The 19,464-nt window shown below is 38.3% G+C and overlaps 1 protein-coding gene across 1 annotated transcript in view; it reads right to left on the bottom strand.

Annotated features, from left to right (window-relative positions):
- The window catches only part of EXOC4 (exocyst complex component 4), a 721,703-nt gene that overhangs the window by 381,944 nt on the left and 320,295 nt on the right, over positions 1-19,464 (bottom strand). The window contains exon 10 of the mRNA XM_080818086.1: positions 16,989-17,085. Within this exon, the coding sequence (XP_080674212.1) occupies positions 16,989-17,085 (97 nt within the window). The remainder of the gene's footprint in view (positions 1-16,988; positions 17,086-19,464) is intronic.

The following is a 19,464-nucleotide window of genomic DNA, read 5'->3' as shown; positions in this document are numbered from 1 at the left end:
GTCCTTCTGCCTGGGCTTGAATCCTGGCCCCACCATTTACAACAGTGTGTTCTTGGTCAAACCGCTTCAACTCTCTATGCCTCACATGAGGTTCCTTAGCTATAAAGTGGGGATAATAATGGTACCTACCACAGAGAGTTGCAGTGAAGACTGAATTACACAGTAGATGCTAAGCACCAAAAAACATAGCTGGGTATATCGCTAGGGCTCAATAATTTTAGTTTCATTACTATTTACTTAAGTTGATGGAGATCTTTACAATATATAAGCCTACTATAAAAGTGAGGCCCAGAATGTGCACTTAAGACAATTCTATTCTGCATTACCCCAACATTCCTGGAATTCAGAATGTTGTAAAACTATTACTGAAGCTCGTGTCTATAATCTAAAACACAAGGATTCAAGATGCATGCTCATTCCTATTTCTCCATACAAGCAGGAACTAATATTAATGTTGTAGAAATTCATTGTTCGCATGGCATCAAACTTTTGGTAGCGAACTGGATGTAAGCAAGGCAAGCATAATCTCTGGGACTGCATCAGTAACCTGACTCCCTTAAGGCTTCGGTGATAGTTTTCCTGGAGTTTGCTGGGATAATGAGTCTAGACAGCCTTGATCCATTAAGGACCAGGCCTGCTGTCTTAATGCATTCCCTCAAGTAGTTCAATCATGTTTATTTGGGAGAGACTCTGAGTTATCTTAGGGACATTCAAATACCAGGTTTCTTGAGATATGCTAATATATTTAAATTATAGAGGGGCTTCCTGATTGCATTAGAAATGCATCCATCTTCTCCTCCTTGTCTTCGCAGAGGGCATGCCACAGGCTTTGTCACAACCAAATGCAAACTCCTCCTAGGTTGGGACTGCTAATTATATTTTGAAGAGCAACTTGTTTCTGTCTCAGTGGTTATGCATCATCCACCAAATAAAATAATATCTGAAATGTGTGTGCCACACATAAATATATTTCATCCAACTCCCAAGAAAATACATATGTGGATGCACCCCAAGAGTAGGTTTGGTAGAGAGTCTCGAAGACTGAGAAGAAACTAATGGGAAAAATAAGCAGACGTTTCAGGAATAACAGGGTTGGAAGAAAAAAAAATCTACTCCCTAGTAGTACAGTTCATATAAATTGCTAGAAAGATTGCAAACTGTCAGCAGAGGCTTCCTTCCTTTCCCCGATCCAAACTACGAATAAAACTTTCTGCAGGAGCGCCAAAGCCAATGACAAAATTCCCCTAACATTTACATCTGTAATGGTTTTTCCTCTGGAGAGAAGAGAAAATATGGGGAAATGAGATTTTTGACAGGCTTTGTGATGTTTAGAAAGGCAGGAGTATGTTTGCAAACTTCAAACCTGAGTGACTTATTCTAGCACCCTTTCTGACAGGCAACATTAAACAAATGTCTCGCATAGGAGGTTCCTCTGGTGTGTGCGCTTGGGCTTGAGGAAGGAGGAGAGGAGGAGTTTCCCGTGCTGTCATGGGAAATTAACAGTCTACCTTAAGGTGGTTTACAGACTATCATTTTTTATCAGACACAGGCAGCCCATCCACTAACATAAGCATTCAAGAGAGCAAAATAAGCCACTTTCCAGTAACAATCAGTTCTCCTTAAGTAACTGTACCATGGGGCACCTGGGTGGCTCAGTCGGTTGGGCAGCTGCCTTTGGCTTGGGTCGTGATCCCGGGGTTCTTGGATCGCACCCCGCATCAGGCTCCTTACTCAGCGGGAAGCTGCTTCTCTCTCTGCCTGCCGCTCCCCCTGCTTGTGCTTACTCTCTCTCTTTCTGACATATGAATAAATAAAATCTTTAAAAAAAAAATGTAACTGTACCGCAAAACACATTTGGAAATTTATCTTTGGAATTTGTTTCTTTGGGTATCAAAAGCAACCCCATGAAGGTATAAATCTGTTTAGGTGACAATGACCCTAAAGCACACAGGAGCACAAAACTGGAACCATGAACTGAGTACTGTCACCTAACAACCGGCTGTCTATCCTCATGATCATGGTTCTGGCAGTGAGAACCGTAAGACATGGCCTCCATGAAAAGCTGACGTTATTAATTTACTCAGCCAACATTTGTTGCGAACCTAGTGTGTGCTAGACGTCAGCAAAGTTCCGGGTATGCAAAGCCAAACACAAAAATGATCACTAACATCTTTCTGAGGAAGAAGCTTGAGAATAAAGAGAGAAGAATTATGTGTTAGCAAGAACACAGAGGGAAGGGGAGGAGGTGTCAGACGGTATCCCAGAAAAGATGTTGCTGAGGGATGAGTAGAAATGGTTTAGGATGGCAGAACAGACTACAGGAAGTGTGTAAGAAAATGAAGGAAATGAGGTTTAAAAGACAGTTCTACAATCCTGTTTTTCTCATCTACCTACTAACTGTAAAGATTATGTGAGAGCCGAGATGTAAGAGGAACCACAAAATGGAGGTGACCTAGACCCCTTAATCACCTTGTAGTACATCCCAGGAAGAACCTTGGACAGGCTCTCTTCATGCCTGCGCTCCTGTCTAACACGGTGCAGAAAGCACAGGACTTAGTCAGAAGCCACAGGCTGACGTCCTGCTTCCAATGCTGTGTGGCCTCGAAGAAGGAACTGAACGTTCGAGCCTTCAAACTATTTTTCGGGGTTGTTATGCTGACGGAGTAAGACAATGTACTCGCAAGCTGCTGTTTTACTGTTAGCTATTTAATGCTATTACATAATTCATGTAACTCAAGTAAACATATAATCATAGTAATAAAGTTATTATTTATGTCTGAGTAGATCATGGCTTTATATGCTGACCTCTCTCTTTAGACCTTTATAATTATAAAATAAATATAGTCTCATTCCAATAAATTCAGAAAATATAGGAAAGTATAACAAAGAAGATAACCCCACATTTATTTCTACGTCTATATGTACTCATAAATAAAGATATATATGTATATATTTTGATCGAAATGTGGTCATGCTATATTTCTACTTTGCAACCAGCACTTTACTCAGTATATTTAACATATCTTTCCATGTTAATAAAAATACGTCTACTACACAATTTTCAGTGGCTGGACAATGTTGCATGCATAGAACATAATGTATGCAACCAATATCCTCTAGACAGACAGCCCGATATATGGGGTTAGCTAAACATTCCCCGTGATCTGTCCGTTTCTGTCTTTTCATCCTTCCCTTTACCTCATCCTCCCACCCACATACCTCTGCTATCCTTTTGCTTTGTTTCTTTGCCAGAACATTTGTATTTGATCTTGAGGATTTTCTGAAAGTCCTCAATTCTGCCTCATCTGATTCAATATTATATTAAGCTTCACTTTATTGTACAATTGTTCAGTGACTTAACCTATAAACTCTATCTCCACTACAAAGGCCGTTAGCACACGTGACTCACACCTTTCATCCAGGAATTGCCTTCTTGTCCTTCACAAATACTCTCTCCTCACGACCATCTCCAACTTCCAAGAAAACGTCTTATGTTTGAATATAACCCAATTTCTTTCTTATCCCTAATCTTACCTTCTACCTTCTCCTAAAACATCACTATTAACTGTGGATGTTTTCTCCTAATAGGGACATTATTTTCCTATTCTAAGATTATTACTGAGTGTGGGTATATATTTTTTAAATGTTATTTATCTATTCGCAAGAGAGAGAGAGAGCGTGCACGCGAGCAGGGGGAGGAGGAGAGGGAGAGGAACAAGCAGACTCTGTGCAGAGCATGGAGCCAATACTGGGCTCTATCCCAGGACCCAGATATCACGACCTGAGCTGAAATCGAGTCTTACCCTCAATTGACTGAGCCACCCAGGAATCCCTCTTTCATGTGAGACGTAATTATGAAAACAGTGACTCTGTGGCCACCTGGGTGGCTCAGTGGGTGGCTCTGTGGGTTAAAGCCTCTGCCTTAAGCTCAGGTCATGATCCTGGGGTCCTGGGATCAAGCCCCGCATCGGGCTCTCTGCTCAGCAGGGAGCCTGCTTCCTCCTCTCTCTCTGCCTACTTGTGATCTCTGTCTGTCAAATAAATAAATAAAATCTTAAAAAAAAAAAAAAAGGAATCCAACTTTCCTTAAAAAAAAAAAAAAGTGACTCTGGATGTGTGGAAGCAGGGGGAATCAGAGTTTTCTAGGTGGCCCCCTGGATTCTTGTGGTGTGGATTATGGGAGAGCTGGCGGTATCCTCTCTCGGGACAGAACCACGTGATTTACATACCTACTCACTAAAATTATGGTAGTGCCTCCAACCTAGCCCGAGCCTACTCACTGCTTCCTGTGATACTCCCACATCCCACTGGTTCTTGGGTAATCCTTCATGTAACACTTCTCCCCTCCCTCCTGGCTGAATTTGTTATCTTCACAACTAGCCTACATACTGATACTTGTCTAAGAATGCTGATTTAAATTGCCAATTATCTTTCTTTGAAATGGATGGTTCTTAATTTCAAGGTTATATATATGTATTTTTTTTAGTACGCTCCACGCCCAGTATGGAGCACAGCATGGGGTTTGAACTCACGACCCTAAGATCAAGACCTGAACTGAGATCAAGAGTCGGCTGCTAAACCAACTGAGCCACCCAGGGATCTCAAGGTAATGTCATTTTTACTTTCCTTGGTGTTCTAATTCATTCTCTTTATCAAAACTGGCAACCTATGTGAGTTGCCAATTATTTTTTCATTGATTCAAAAATCTCAAAGTCTAGGAAATAGAGTCAATTAATTTTAGCTTCCCTGGCGATTACTTCCAAGGCTGTAGGGCACCGTCTATATTCTTCATCTCGTTAATCTGACTTTGGGCACCCTGGCTCACTGCCTGGGTAGAACATGGAAGAGCCTCTAGGATTTCTTACTTGCCTGAGAAGCTCGTTGGCCCCCACAAGACAGGAAATCAAAAGGTTTCATGAAAAGTCGTTTTGAAGAAGTTTAAATAGTAAGCAGTATTTAAGACCATAAGATCCTAATGAGTTCTCACTTATTCCAAAATAATGATTGAATATTATGTTCTTATAACTGTTGATTTCAGTGGTATATGGATACAGGGGCTAACATAAAAGAACCAATAACTGCTGTTATTATTACCAGTGTGGGTGACTAACACAGACATAATGCTGCACAAAAGCCACCAGACACCAAAAAGGACATACTGTATGATTCCACTTATATGAAGTTCAAGCACAGGCAAAACCAATCTACGTACAATGACAGAAATCCTACTGATGGTTACCTCTTATGGAAAGGTATTGACTGTCAATATGAGAACGTCTTCTTGGGCATTGAAAATGAGCTACATGAACGTTCTCTATTTTAATCTGGATCATGACTATACTTGTGTATACACACACAAAAATCAATACAAATATATGAATATATATACAAATATGTAAGTAAAGAGCTGTACATCTTAATGTATGTATATCATATTGTAATAAACATGAAACAGGGTGCCTGGGTGGCTCAGTGGGTTAAGCCTCTGCCTTTGGCTCAGGTCATGATCTCAGGGTCCTGGGATCGAGCCCTGCATCGGGCTCTCTGCTCAGGAGGGAGCCTGCTTCCCCCTCTCTCTCTGCCTGCCTCTCTGCCTACTTGTGATCTCTGCCAAATAAATAAATATAATCTTAAAAAAAAATAAACATGAAACTGATCATATTGTAATAAACACAAAACAGATTAGCTTTTAAGTTATTTATAGATTCTGGAATCTATAGATTCACAGAATCCAATTAAGATACTTCCATACTCTTTCATTAAAGAGGGATAGCCTGGAAACTTCCTGACATTACCCTGTTTTCTTCTTGCGATGTATCAAATACTTTCTCACCTATTCATGAGGTGGTAGCTTACAGGAAGAGGATTTAGAGAGTGCTCCTTGAGTTTAAAAATAGTAACCACCAAATAATTACTCTTCTCCCACAAGTGCAGAAAACTACTTGTTTTCTATTTCCAGTTATCTATTCCAACTGCAAAACAAAAAGACAGATCCAGCACTTCCAAGGTCAAAACCACCGCTCTTGCCACAAAATGAAATTAAGGTCATTAAAAACAAAAACTTCTCTTGTGATACTTTTACCGGTATTCCTGTATCAGGTACAAGAATAAAGACCTTTCCTTTCTCTCTTATGAAATAGCAAAGTTTCAAGAAAATATTGTTTTTAGTTTGAGGTTTCTTGTTATTTTTTTAAATACCAAAAGAAAATAAAAAAGGGTCTTTGTCCATGAAATGGAAGATATTTCCCTTGAAATATTACATGTTAAAAAAACACAGTAGGCCATATTAATGATTAAATGTTCAAATGATAATTGTTAAAAGTAATAAAGTTAAAAATGACCAAGAAGAGCCCTTCGTGTTAGACAGAAGCCCTTCAAACAAAGTAAACAAAGTAGAAGTAAGAGAACAAAGTGAACAGGAGTGGGTGTTTACGTGTGACAGAGAGAGAGAGAGAGAGAGAGAGAAAGTTTTCTGAGGTGCACGCAAGAGGAAAAGCAAAATAATTTTCCAAATCATACAGAGTATACAACAATGTATAGCCAACACCCAAAGGAACAGAAGTTACGTATAAGAGGCTGTGTTTTTCCTATAGGTATTCCTACACTATTTTTTAATACCAAATTACATTATCAATTTAGCTTTCAAAATCAGATGTAAATGGGCCTGTGGCTAGACATAAGCATATTTCAATGAATGCTGAATAGGTACATTGTGGCTACTGTAGTCCAAGACATATACACGTTCAGAATACACAAAAAGCAGCACACAAATTATGTAAACATTTTGCACTGAAAAAACTCTTCTCTGCTGTCTTTTATGTGTAAGCTAATGTTAATTAATAATTATAAAATTTAATTAGCAGAAAAAACACCAAAAATATCACATGTTTAGGTCAAAATCAGCAGCAGTCATGATGATTTTAGGTTTATTTGAAAATATGGTTTCAGTCTCATATTAGCTTTTAGCAGAAGAAAATCTTAAACATCATTAAGAGTTAACTTACACTCACATGAACAATTACTGGTCCAGGAAAAAAAATGAGAAAAACATAAACAGAAGAGAAATAAAAAGGAAGGAGGAAGGAAGGAACTCCCTCACAGGGAAGGGTGAAGGTCCTCTAAGAAGTGTGCTACATACAACCATGAACTTCTCTCTTTCTCTGCGTCAGGGAGAGGAAAGTCAAGTCTACTCTAAGTCCTTGGCTTACTCCATGACAATCAACAGCATTACACTGAAATATGAAAAAGTAACCCGGGTGAGCAAGACCGGAAGAAACACAGAGCTCTGAGGCTGTGCGGTAGACCAGAAATCACACTGTATGAAATCTGTGACCTCAAGAGGGCAGACCTGATGGGGGAGCACCTAGTTAACTGCATCTCCAGGGAGGATACTGCCTTCCAGGGAAAGCTTTCCTAGTTTTGCCAAATTCATTACAAAATTCTCGTTATGTACACTCTCTTTAACATCCAACCAACCAGCTAGCTATAATAAAAAATTAATTAATTAATTAATTAAAAAAAGGAATGCTAACCAACTAATTCTAATCCAGATTTGTGAAACAACAAAAAACCAAACTACTTTAACTCTCTTACGTGATAGACATTCGTATACGTGAAAATAGGTGTCAAATATTGTTTTCCTTCTGCGTTTTCACTGACATTTCCACTTTTTTTCCTCATAAGGAACGGCCTGTACTTTCCTTCTAACTGGACTGCCAAGCCTGACTTCTCTTAACGTTGTCATTGAAACGTGCATTGATACTTGAGTTGGAGCCTTGATCCTCATTCCATTTCAGTCGGTAACATAAAATGGCCAGTCAGTCACAATCAGTGTCCAGCCATACACCACATGACACAGTTTGAAAATACAAAAGTAGGGGCACCTCGTTGGCTCAGTGGGTTAAGCCTCCGCCTTTGGCTCAGGTCATGATCTCAGGGTCCTGGGATGGAGCCCCGCATCAGGCTCTCTGCTCAGCAGGGAGCCTGCTACCCGCCCCCCTCTGCCTGCCTCTCTGCCTCTGATCAAATAAATAAAATCTTAAAAAGAAAAGAAAATATAAAAGTAAAAGGATAGTTTTGAAAAATGAATTTTAAGCTTTGAAAGTTAATTTGAGGATTAAAAGCCTTTAACATTTCTCACATACATTTAAAAGCAGTTGCTTAGATGTGGGGCTTGAAATCTCAATGCCACTACTCACTGCTTCACAGACCTTCACGGGTCAGACAGTCTGAAAACACAGCACTATTTTTCATAATTCTGAGGACAAGGGGAAAAAAAAGGTATGTTTCATAAAAATGCAATAGGGTAGCCACATTTCCTCCCATGCATGAATAATGTATGATCTACAATGTTATTTGCTAGACTGTCTAATCACTAGCATCTTTCAAAATGTCTATATAAGCTTTAGCTCATTAAGAACAAACATGTATCTGTATAAAAATATCACATACCTGTGAACACTCCGAATAATATTCTGCCAAATACCAATATACACATTAAACTGACACAGGTATCCTACTTTTGTGCATTTCTAAAAAATAAAAATGTTGGGAAATGAAATACAGAAGAAATATTTCAGCTTGGGACATTCATGCTTACTCAAAATCAAGTTTAAATCCCTCTTTCAAAGCATCCACACACTCACACACTATATTTAATATATATATATATTTTTTTTTCAAGGAATGATCTAGGAACTATTGCACATTTTCTAAATAAAAGTGAAAAAAAAAAAAACCTGGCAGAAACAGAAGAGGCTAAATAAAAAAGCTTTTAAAGCAAGGCTTCTTCTATTAGAAACGGTTTTATAATCTTGGAACGGGCTTCTATGATTCATGAAAGAATGATAAAGCAAAGGTACTTCATACAACAATAAGCTTTCAACGTAGTAATAAGAGACAGAAAAGGTGAAAGGACAAAGTATCTGGGGTTCCAATAAATAACTACTAAAAACAAATTATGAAGCTGAGCTACAACAGTAGTACTTTAGGATCGATATTGTAAAAAGAAAGGAAATGTAAAGTTCACCTTTTTATTTCTGTATTTCATCCTCTAACAAACATGTTTTAGTCACAACAGAAGTAAAAAGAAACCAAAATACAAAAAGAACAAAACAAAAACCATCCGCTATCATACCACTTCTAGGTATGAAAGAAAGACTGACCTTTTTCAATATCATTACTAAAGAAAATAAAGAATTTTCCTTTATACTTTTGTTGGTATCTGAAGAAAAACAACAACAACAACAACATTCATTTCTACAGACATGTACTAAACACCCTTCCAAGTGACCCATTAATTCTTTAAACAAGTATTTGTTCTGCGCCCCATTCATGTCGAAGATACATCTGAACCGCTCTGCTCCCTTCACTGTGGAAGTAACGTTAGGAAAGGAGGTGAGAAATAAAAAAAATAAGACCATGAAGGCCAGAAATCCAGGCTGTTACAAGAACACAGATCTGGAGTTCCGAAGACCTAGAATGGTCTCACCAAATTCATTCACTTATGAGTAACAGCTGGTACCAAAAAGTTAGAAAGATCATTTGTGTCAGGCCAGGTTTAGACTAATATAAGGAGTTTAGTGATTACCCAGAGTTATTTTCCATAAGAAAAAGATTAGATATGTTGGCAAAGTTTATTACAAAGACCCCATAGGGCCTTCTGCAAAGCAGCCCACCAAACCTTACTACTTCTTTCGGAGAAAACGACATATAGTTCAGCCACAACTGCTCTGTAAAAAGTTCTCAGATATCTAGACTGTCACATGGAATTAATCCTTAATAACATGCTGATAAGCTAATGGCCTAATAACATTTGCTCACTATCTCTGGATAGTATTATCAAAGTGGACTACATATTTAAGATTTATTTTCCATTTCAGGAGACACAACTGTCAGGAGGGACAGAGATTTTTCACTATAGCAAAGAGAGCTGTGCTAATGACTTCACCCTTAAAAACAGGGCTTCCTGAGTGCCCCACATCCAGGAAGATAAATCTCAGAAAATAGTTTTTGCTGGTTGTCATTACATCAGGCTTTCTCTAAGCCTTCAGAACCTTTGGAAATTTCAGATCGAGTCCCAAAAGCTTCTTATAAGTCTAAATAGAATGCCCTCCTTGCTGTTTTGACAAAAAAGAGAAGCTTCTACCTCGACTACTTGTGTACGAAGCTCCTCAGTTATCTGCCCCAACAGGCACTGTGCGCCAGCAACAGGCACCTGTCTTCACGGCGGTCGGTTCGCTGTTCCTTCCACATCTCCTCTTCTTCCTTTCCACCTACCGTTTTCCCTGGCCAGGTCATTCGGCCCCAGAAAGTCACCCAGCTGCCTCCCGCACTTCATTTTCCAGTCTAGCCAAATGTCATTTTCTCAGAAAGCTCTTCCGGCTGCGCGCTAACTAAAACAGTGCCCCGTGACCACTAGTCACTACTCAAGTTCCTCCTTTCCATCCCTCATTCTTCCTAAATGCTACCCCTGAAGCTGTTTTCCGCATGTATTATTTTACTGATTTTTCCACCAGACTAAAGGCCGCAAGGGTAGAGACTGAGATGGAGAGGAGTTGGCACAAAGTGCATGCTCAATAAATTGTATTAAATGGATGAGCAAATGGATTTTTATTTTGCTTAATTATAACAATGAATTTTATATGCCTTTGATCTACCAGTATTGTCAGCGTGGTAAGTACTCTCATTAATAAAACAAAAAAATACAAAATGCAAGTGTTCATCACAATTGTCATTTACTTTGGAATATCGTTTTTAGAAACATAACCTACTCCGCTAATGGCATAATCAATTTTGGTGCCTTTCATTGTTTGCGGTTTGGTTTCAACCACTTCCTGACCTCCTACCTTCAAGCCCTGCTTAACAATGACAGCGATTTCACAGAGAGGCCCCGGCAAACCCTTAACCGACTCCCCACACTGCTGCTAGCAGGCAGTTGCTCCATCTGACGAGATGAACTTTGAGAAGTTACTCTCCTCTGTAATCAGAGACAAACACAATTACATGCGATGATTACGATTTCTCGTTCTACTGCCGTTTGCCTTAAAAAAGGCACAGAGCCAACCACAGAAATTCTGACCATCACCATAGCTCAAGATGCCAAGAAGTTCTATCTCCCTAACTAATCTAAATGCCAACCTACTCCTTACTGACCAATGAATATTTCATTTTTTGTTCTACCCAGAAAGCCTTTAATTGCTGTCTGATCCCGAAGAGTGGCTGATAATAAATTGTGAAAAACGCTTATAGCCCGGATATTCAATATTCGAGCTGTGTCCAACAGAGGAAGCATCAGTGACACTTTTGCAACTTTAAATGCCATCATCATCCACTATGTCTCCAGCCTCTTACCTCTGCCAAGTCACCCCGACTGCAAACATCTGTTCTTCAATTGTCTCAGAAGAAACATACCTCATATATGCAAAGTGATCATTACCCTAGAGCCAAATGTCTTTGAGAAGCTAGTTGAAGCAAATAAGCAAAAGAAACGTATTGTCATTTGGACTTTTAAATTTTAAAATGTCAGCCCTTTGGAGTCCTTAAATATTATAAAAGGATTTCCCAGTCACAAAATCACAAACTTGAGAGGTAGAAAGCAAAATCCAGACCAAATCCTTGATTTTATAGACATGGAAAACTAAGACACACAGGGATTTGGCCAACACTGAAAATTAAAATGTGGTCACTTGTATCTATCTCACCCCCCCCCCCAAGCGCACATTCAGTGGTCTATCTCTCTATCATGAAATACACAAAACTTTCCATTTAAACATTGGCTCCAGTGCTAAAAGAACGATTAAATAAAGCATTTAATAAATTAATTTGCCGAGTTTGTTCTAATTGCAAAATTTCATGTACATTTTCTGCAATAGATAATTAAGGTTAAATGAGGTCATAAGAGTGGGACCATAATCCAGAAAGGCTGGTGTCCCTATAAGAAGAGGAAGAGGCCATGTCAGCACACGGTGAGAAGGCTTCCCTGGATTCAGGGGTCCTTATTCCAACCTGTCCTAGTTCTCAGGACTAGAAATTTTTGTTCCTATAACAGTGATGTGTTACATGAAATCCCACCACTTTTCTCTGATGATTCCACCTTTGAAACCAAAGCCTCCAGTTGTAAGACGGTTGAATGCAACAGAGTCAAAGGCATAACTTTGTTTCCAATAGCAACATTCCCCACCAGTTTGCCTTCCTGACCCAGAATGTATGCAAATACGAATGCATGCAGTAAGTAAATAAATAAGAGATTAATAAAGCTTGAGAGTGTTTTTAAATACTTGAGATGCTAAAGCATTTAGATTTGTAAAGAAATAAATTTTGTTGTCACTCAAGTTTTTGCTACATGAAGGAACGGTACTAACAATCTAAGGAACATACATTCTCTGTTGGGGGGGTTTTCAGAGAATAAATGAAAAAACAGAGACAGAAATAAATTCTCTGACCCTCCCCACAAAATCCCATAAATAGCAACCACAAGGTAATTTCAAATTTCCAGAAATGGCTACATTACATATTAACTATAACTAAAAAGTGTTACTCTGTCAAACTGTGATTGATACCTCAACAAAATGTATTTTGTTGGTAAAGTTTATCATGATGTAACTATTCAGAAATAATTTGTGTAAAAAAAAATCCAAATGCATATCTGATCTAGACCAAAGAAAGGAAATATTATCACTCGAATCTCACCGTTAACATATTTGCTGTGTGCTTCCAAAATTCAGAGTCTATAAATTTATTTATTAGAGTGAAACCATCCATTCCTCTTGACTGTTTCCAGAAAAAGGTAAAAAGCAACAACTATGTCAGTGAGGGTGGGATGAGTTATTAAGCCTGTCATTTTCAGGGTCTCTATTTTGGTGAAAGTATTTTAGAATCTACTTAGGTATAAGGAAAAACCTCTTCATTTCAATGTGTTTTGTTCACTTAGAACCAGAAGTAGCAAAACTGATTAGATAAACTCTTAGCATCAAAAGCTTATGTTAAGGGGTAAGTTTCACACAATGTCTCGTTAGGCTAAGAATAAAGCAGGCAAGATAATACTACAGACCTCATTTTTCTAAAATGTCATTCTCTGGGACACTTTTCTGATTTCTTACCCAGAAAGAGAAAATGATAAGGAAAAGCATAAGACAAAGAAGTCAAGGGGACAGCAGAGTTAAGGGGTAGAGAACAAACTGGAGGTCTGTCGCTATACTCGCCTCTGACCCCCTGTGAGACTTCTTAGTGAAGAAACTGCAGGACTTAGGAGAAAAGTACCAAAATAAACTTGCAAGGCTGCCAGATCTGGGACCTTGTACAATGATTTTATGGGAGAACAGTAAAAATGACGGCTTAGAATATACAAAACAGCATAACAGGAATGTGCTGTGCGGTTTCTTGAACAGGGTGGTTCTGAGTTTTCAGTACAGAAAACGTTTACACAGCAATGAATGCACTGTCCACTAAATAAAAATGATGAGAAAGACATTTTTAATAAATGACGTATACACAAGCCATCTGCAGGATTTCAGGAAGACAGAATACAAGTATCGCCAGATGTAGGGGGAAAGTAGCAAAAGGAAAAGAAAACTCCCTTCCCACGGAAAAGATCTCAGTTCCCTGAGATGGTGCAAGAAAACAAGGACAGTGTTTAAAGGGATGATAAAAGCCAACTTAAGCTAAGTTTCTTCTGAACTAGAGTTTGGGGACTTAGGAGCGGAAGTTGGCGAGTCATTGCATCTGAGCAGAAGCACAGGCAGAGAAGTAGTGCTGGGTGAAAGGTTATGCGATGGCTCCCTACTGTCCAACTGGGTGCGGGAAAGGCTGCAGTCATCTATGTCCTACGTGTAAGAGATCCCACTCGTCTCCGTCCTCGCCAGTCATCGGTGTTTGGGGCTTCTCAGTTTTTGCTGCCCATGCAGCTACCAAGGGAGTGCTTTCAGGCAAGGATTTGATGTTACTTTTTCGTTTCCCCAGGACCTCACATAGAATCAGACTCCAATAAATATGCAGTGATTAAAACGGAACAGAGGAACCTGGATCTGAACCTAATGTGTTGTGGTTTTCACTTTAAATGTTAAATCCAGGGCTTTAATTCCATTCTCCTACACTAACTCTCCCACTAGGTTACATGGTCTTGTAAGTAATAATATGCTAAATCATATCCACTTTGAGCTAGCATGGGAGTAAAATGAGGGGCATTCCAAAGGATGGAAAATATACGTCTACATGTTTTATTTAAATAATCCCATAAAAATAAGAGTGATTATTTCTAAACAAGAGTCCACACTGAACTTAGAGAAGGGAAAACATGCACTGTTAAGTGTTCAGTATACATTTGTCGATCATGAATAAATGAACGGCTACAGGAGAAATTGAGAAAATTTTCAAGAAGAGTAAAAATGAAATGCACCAGTATGACAATGCACACTGACTCTCCTCATTATGAAAACTAAACTTCCAAACTTTAGAATAAATAATAAATCTAATCACCAACAAATGCTGAAGTATAAAAACTAAAACTAAAAAACAAAACAAAACCCAAAAAAACAACTATAAGATCTTAATCATTTGATGTTTCATAAGCCAATAGTGAGGTTTCAGCTAAGACTTTATAATCAGTTTGAGAAGCAAGGTTACAATTTACACCAAAGGCTAATTTAAAGTCTATAATGATCACTTGCTTAGAAAGGAATTAACTTACCTTGCAGACCACATAATATTCTGATGACTTCCATTAAGAGTTACACAGAGAATGAATGTACACTGTATCATGCAACAAAACTTTCACCTGTTCTAATCAATAATAACATCTGGAATTAAAGTAGAGACCAATCAAGTGAGTAAAACTAGTGGGAGTAGTATCAAGTCTTAAAACATCTCTCTTATAAAGGAGAATAAATGCTAAAAAAAATGATTGTTAAGAACTGCAATACATTAAACTCTACCCATACTTTAGCGAAAATGCATTTTCTTAACTGTGAAATAAGGGTAACTTGTCTTCCTCAATCTCCTAACTTCACATTTACAAAGGGGAAAAAAAAGGTTTATAGAGAAAAAAATCTCCTGAAAAGTGGGGACTGACGTCACAGCTAAGAAACTACCCAAGGTCTTCTTCCACGCTTTGGAACGAACATAAGCATAAGGATTACATTAATCCATGCCATGGCATGACTTAGCAGTAAATTATGGCGTTAAATCTAGGTTAGAAGATGCCTATAATGATTAAGGTATTTTCCCATTTTCCTAACAATTAGCAACTCTAAGTAGAAATCAATTTAATTAAAGATGAGAGTGAATAGTAAACCAATTACCAAAGTCAGGTGTAATAAATATGAGCACTGTTACTTAATCTAGAAATTCTAGATGTTGTAATTTGTGTATTTATATAGAAAATCAACTAAATTTACAGAGGAACAGTCTTAATTCTCGTAATTCCATGATTTCCTAAATTACTTGATTTCCATTTGCAAACGTTTGCTAAAACAGATTTTTCAGAAGATTAATAATGCTTCTTTAAAAATCTCTTGTTATTACATGAAAGGATTTTTGTTGTTATTCTTTAATTTGCCAATTTGTGTTTCTGTATTTAAAACTAATTGGGTGAAGTATTCCACAAGAATTTCTAAACCTGGTTACTTGGGTTTAGATCTCTTACCTAAGCAAGAGATCTAAATTGAACTAGTTCTAATGATTTCAATTCAAAAAGTCTTGATTAATGAGCAGGTAGGATAATGATAATCCCAGTAATAAACTGTTTGTGTTTTAGAAAAATATATGCAATATTTATCTGGCCAATTCAGCAGTACTTCCTTAACTGTTATTTTAAATGCCTCAAATATTATAGAAGTTACTTGAGAAAGTTAATGTGATGATCGGAAGCACCTGACTTATAATGAACCCAAGAGTTTCTGGTCCATATTACATGAAAAAAGGAAAAATATATACTGGCTCATTGCAGAGAAAACACACACAACTAATATTATATGGGATTTCTACATTCAAAGAGTACCCTTATTTTAATGCAGTCAGTAACGCTTAACATATAATTCACCATCTTAATCGCTTTTAGGTATATGGTACAGTAATGCTAATATATGCGCACTGTGGTGTAAACAGGTCTCTAGAAATTTTTCATCTTGCAAAACCAAACATTTAGATCCACTGAAAAAGAACTCCTTTCCTGTCTTCCTAGTAAGTTCCTTCTTAAAGGTATTTAGGACTTAGTAGTTTTTAAAATGCAATTATCACAGATTTTTATTTTTTATAGTCATAGTTCCACAATAAACTGAGCAATATAGTAGATTTCATTCTAGTCCGCATCAAGTTGTCTTTAACATATAAAACCACATACATGATTTCTATAATGTCTTCAAGTATTTATATGTTATATTTGTTTCACGACTTGCCAATCCTCAGAGGATATCGGAGCCATTAATGTAAATTAGGGAGAAAGGCCATGGGTCTGCCACTTTTTCCGGTAAAGAGCCTAAGTGTAAACATCTCAGGCTTTGTAGGCTGTATGGTTTCTCTGGCAAATATTCAACTCTGCAACACTGCAGCACAGAGCAGCTAGGGACAATGCATAAATTGATGACTACAACTGTGTCAAAAAAAATTTATTGAAAAAGAAAAAAGAAAAACAGGTGACAGACTAGATTCCTCCTACAGGCCACAAGTTGCCACTCCCTGAAATAAAGAAGGGAATGGAGGGACAGTGACAGAGAGAGGAAGAGGGGCAGGGACAGGGAGTAGGAAACAAAGAAAACTATTTAAAAAAGTATTTATGGAGTATTACTCCAGAGAACAAACAGGTACTTAGTGAAGTTGACATTATTTGTTTTACTGACAAATTTTGATAGTGAAGCCCTGGAAAATGGAACAAATTTTTGTTTTGTGTGTTTATTTAGGACTTGTTTCAATGCTGACTGACCTACTGGCATTCAGTACGTCAGCAAAAATAACAAAAATAATGACTTTCAGTAAGTACATAGGATTTGACTTACCTTAGTAATGGGTGGAATATGACAGTAATATTTCTGGCTCCAGGTTTGCAGACAAATTTGGTTCCTCCACCTTCAATTAAGTTGTCATCAGGACCCCCTTTCAGGAAAAAGGAAAGAAATTTAGTTTATTAGAACTTTTACAAAAAAATAAACCAAGGCTATGGAGATGAATGTGAGGCTATCACAAGAAGGGCTGCCATTGAAAACAGTTGCCTTCAAATCCATACAATTATTTTGAATGACTGGATCCAGTAAGTCGTCCTCATTACGTAAACTGCAGGGCAGCATTTTCACTCTGGAGTAAAAGGTCAGTAAAGATAAATAGTGTTTTTAAAGAAACAGTGTAGGGTAAACCCAGTTAAGCTTTTAGATCTGCAATTGTCAGTGTCCGTCTTAGACAGTGCAGCACGTGAAACTTTCCCAAAGAGGAAGCAGCATTCAAGGTTGTCGAGGGCTGTTAGAGGCCGGAGCAAAGACCCACATAAACCTACCTGACCACACTTCATCAGTCTAAGCCCCAGGAATTTTAAGATACACTAAGTAACACTAAATTTTTTAAAAATCCTGCTAACGAAACTATACAGTGATTTCTTGTTACCTAGGGTTTTTTTTTTCCCCTTCATTGAAAAGCTTCTTATAGTTTAAATATATACAAGTAGGTGATACAATTTATATGTAAACATTTATTTAAGATTTTTTTTAAAGATTTTGTTTATTCATTTGACAGACAGAGATCACAAGTAGGCAGAGAGACAGGCGGAGAGAGAGGAAGGGAAGCAGGCTCCCTGCTGAGCAGAGAGCCTGACGTGGGGCTCGATCCCAGGACCCTGAGATCATGACCTGAGCCGAAGGCAGAGGCTTTACCCCACTGAGCCACCCAAGCACCCCTATTTAAGATCTTTTTAAGGCTTTAAGACTTTTAAGAGAAATAGATGTTTACCATAAATCTCTCACATGCATTTAATACAGAAAAATAAGAAAAATTAAGGTGTTCTTAAACCTATGTAAATTTTCAGAATCCAGCTTTTCTTAATGACCCAGAGTTGTCAATATCCTTGTTTGCTAAGTGGTGTCACTAACTGGGTTTCCTGAAGGAGTGCATCCAGTATTTTATGCCAGCCTCTAATACTGATTCTGCAGGATTTAATGCTGATACGTACTTGATGCTACCAGAAGGCTTAAAGAGAAGGTGTTCCTATACCGACCAAGACTCATGATCTTTCCTCAAGAGGTTCATTAATTGAAACACTGACAGAGATCACAAGTAGGCAGAGAGGCAGGCAGAGAGAGAGGGAGGGAAGCAGGCTCCCTGCTCAGCAGAGAGCCTGATGCAGGACTCGATCCCAGGACCCTGAGATCATGATCTGAGCCGAAAGCAGCGGCTTAACCCTCTGAGCCACCCAGGCGCCCCGAAACATTGAAGGCTCATGGTATGAGGAATACCCACTCAGCTCACACATACTGAGGCAAAAACAACTCATTTTGACTCTCTTTTGGGCCACAGCCATGAAGATGCCATTGACTTAAGATAACATCCTAATTTCAGAGGTTTTAAAACGTGAAAAAATGTGTATCTTAGGATGCTGGGAGAAATGCTTTCCCTTCCCCACATATTACTCAGGTTACCTACTATAAGAATGAAAATTAATGTAATCCCCGGCCTCTATCTTTTACTCACTCCAGACGAAGTGAAGTAATTCCCTTGGTAAAACCAAGAAGACCGAGCTGAGCAGGCTGGTCGCAGCAACCTCCTTATTCCACTTTAGAAACCAGAATGCCTGCAGATGGCCAGTGCTGTCTCACAAAGTCAACAATAAAGCTCTTGCTTTGTCAGGGAAGGATGAAGTGGTCTAGTGCCTTCCGTAAGTGGGTGAGTACATTTGTCTAATTTTGACGTTCAGCTAGCAAGCTCAGTTGGCCCTCATAGTAGACCACATCTCCCAGGCTAGCTTATGTCAGTATAAAAGTTGGTATCTCGCCTTCCATCTACCTTACTTGTGTTATTTAACAGCATCAGAAATCTGACAGTAAAGACAGATGTTATTTCCTGGGCCTCCTCAAAATCCTAACAATCTATGCTTAAAATATTCCATTTCTTTTTTCTAAATTCAACATTCTCTTTCCAATTACAGCTCTTTGCATGATACCAAACAAAACTAAATCTCATTTGATTTATTATCTATCTTAATGGTCTCCGAGGTATCTTGGAGACTGGCTGATAAAAACACGTGAAGCCTCAGAAATCCATACCCTGGATCATCAAGACTTCCCTGAGGCATCCAAGTCTAGACAAATCCCACTTGGATCAGTAGTTTCCACCAACTAATCACAGCATGACTTTTCTTAAGAAAAACAGAAAGTATAATGGCACGTACAGCTCTTGATTCAAAATCATGAGCTACTTTTTCCCATTCGAAAAAAAATCCATCTTGTATTACTATATTTACACCAGAGATATCAGTGTTCTGCAAAGTCA

This window comes from Martes martes (assembly GCF_963455335.1).
Source record: "Martes martes genome assembly, chromosome: 11".
In the NCBI taxonomy this organism is placed as follows: Eukaryota; Metazoa; Chordata; class Mammalia; order Carnivora; family Mustelidae; genus Martes; species Martes martes.
The sequence above is the reverse complement of the archived record's forward strand: the minus strand, read 5'-3'. Positions and strand labels throughout refer to the sequence as shown.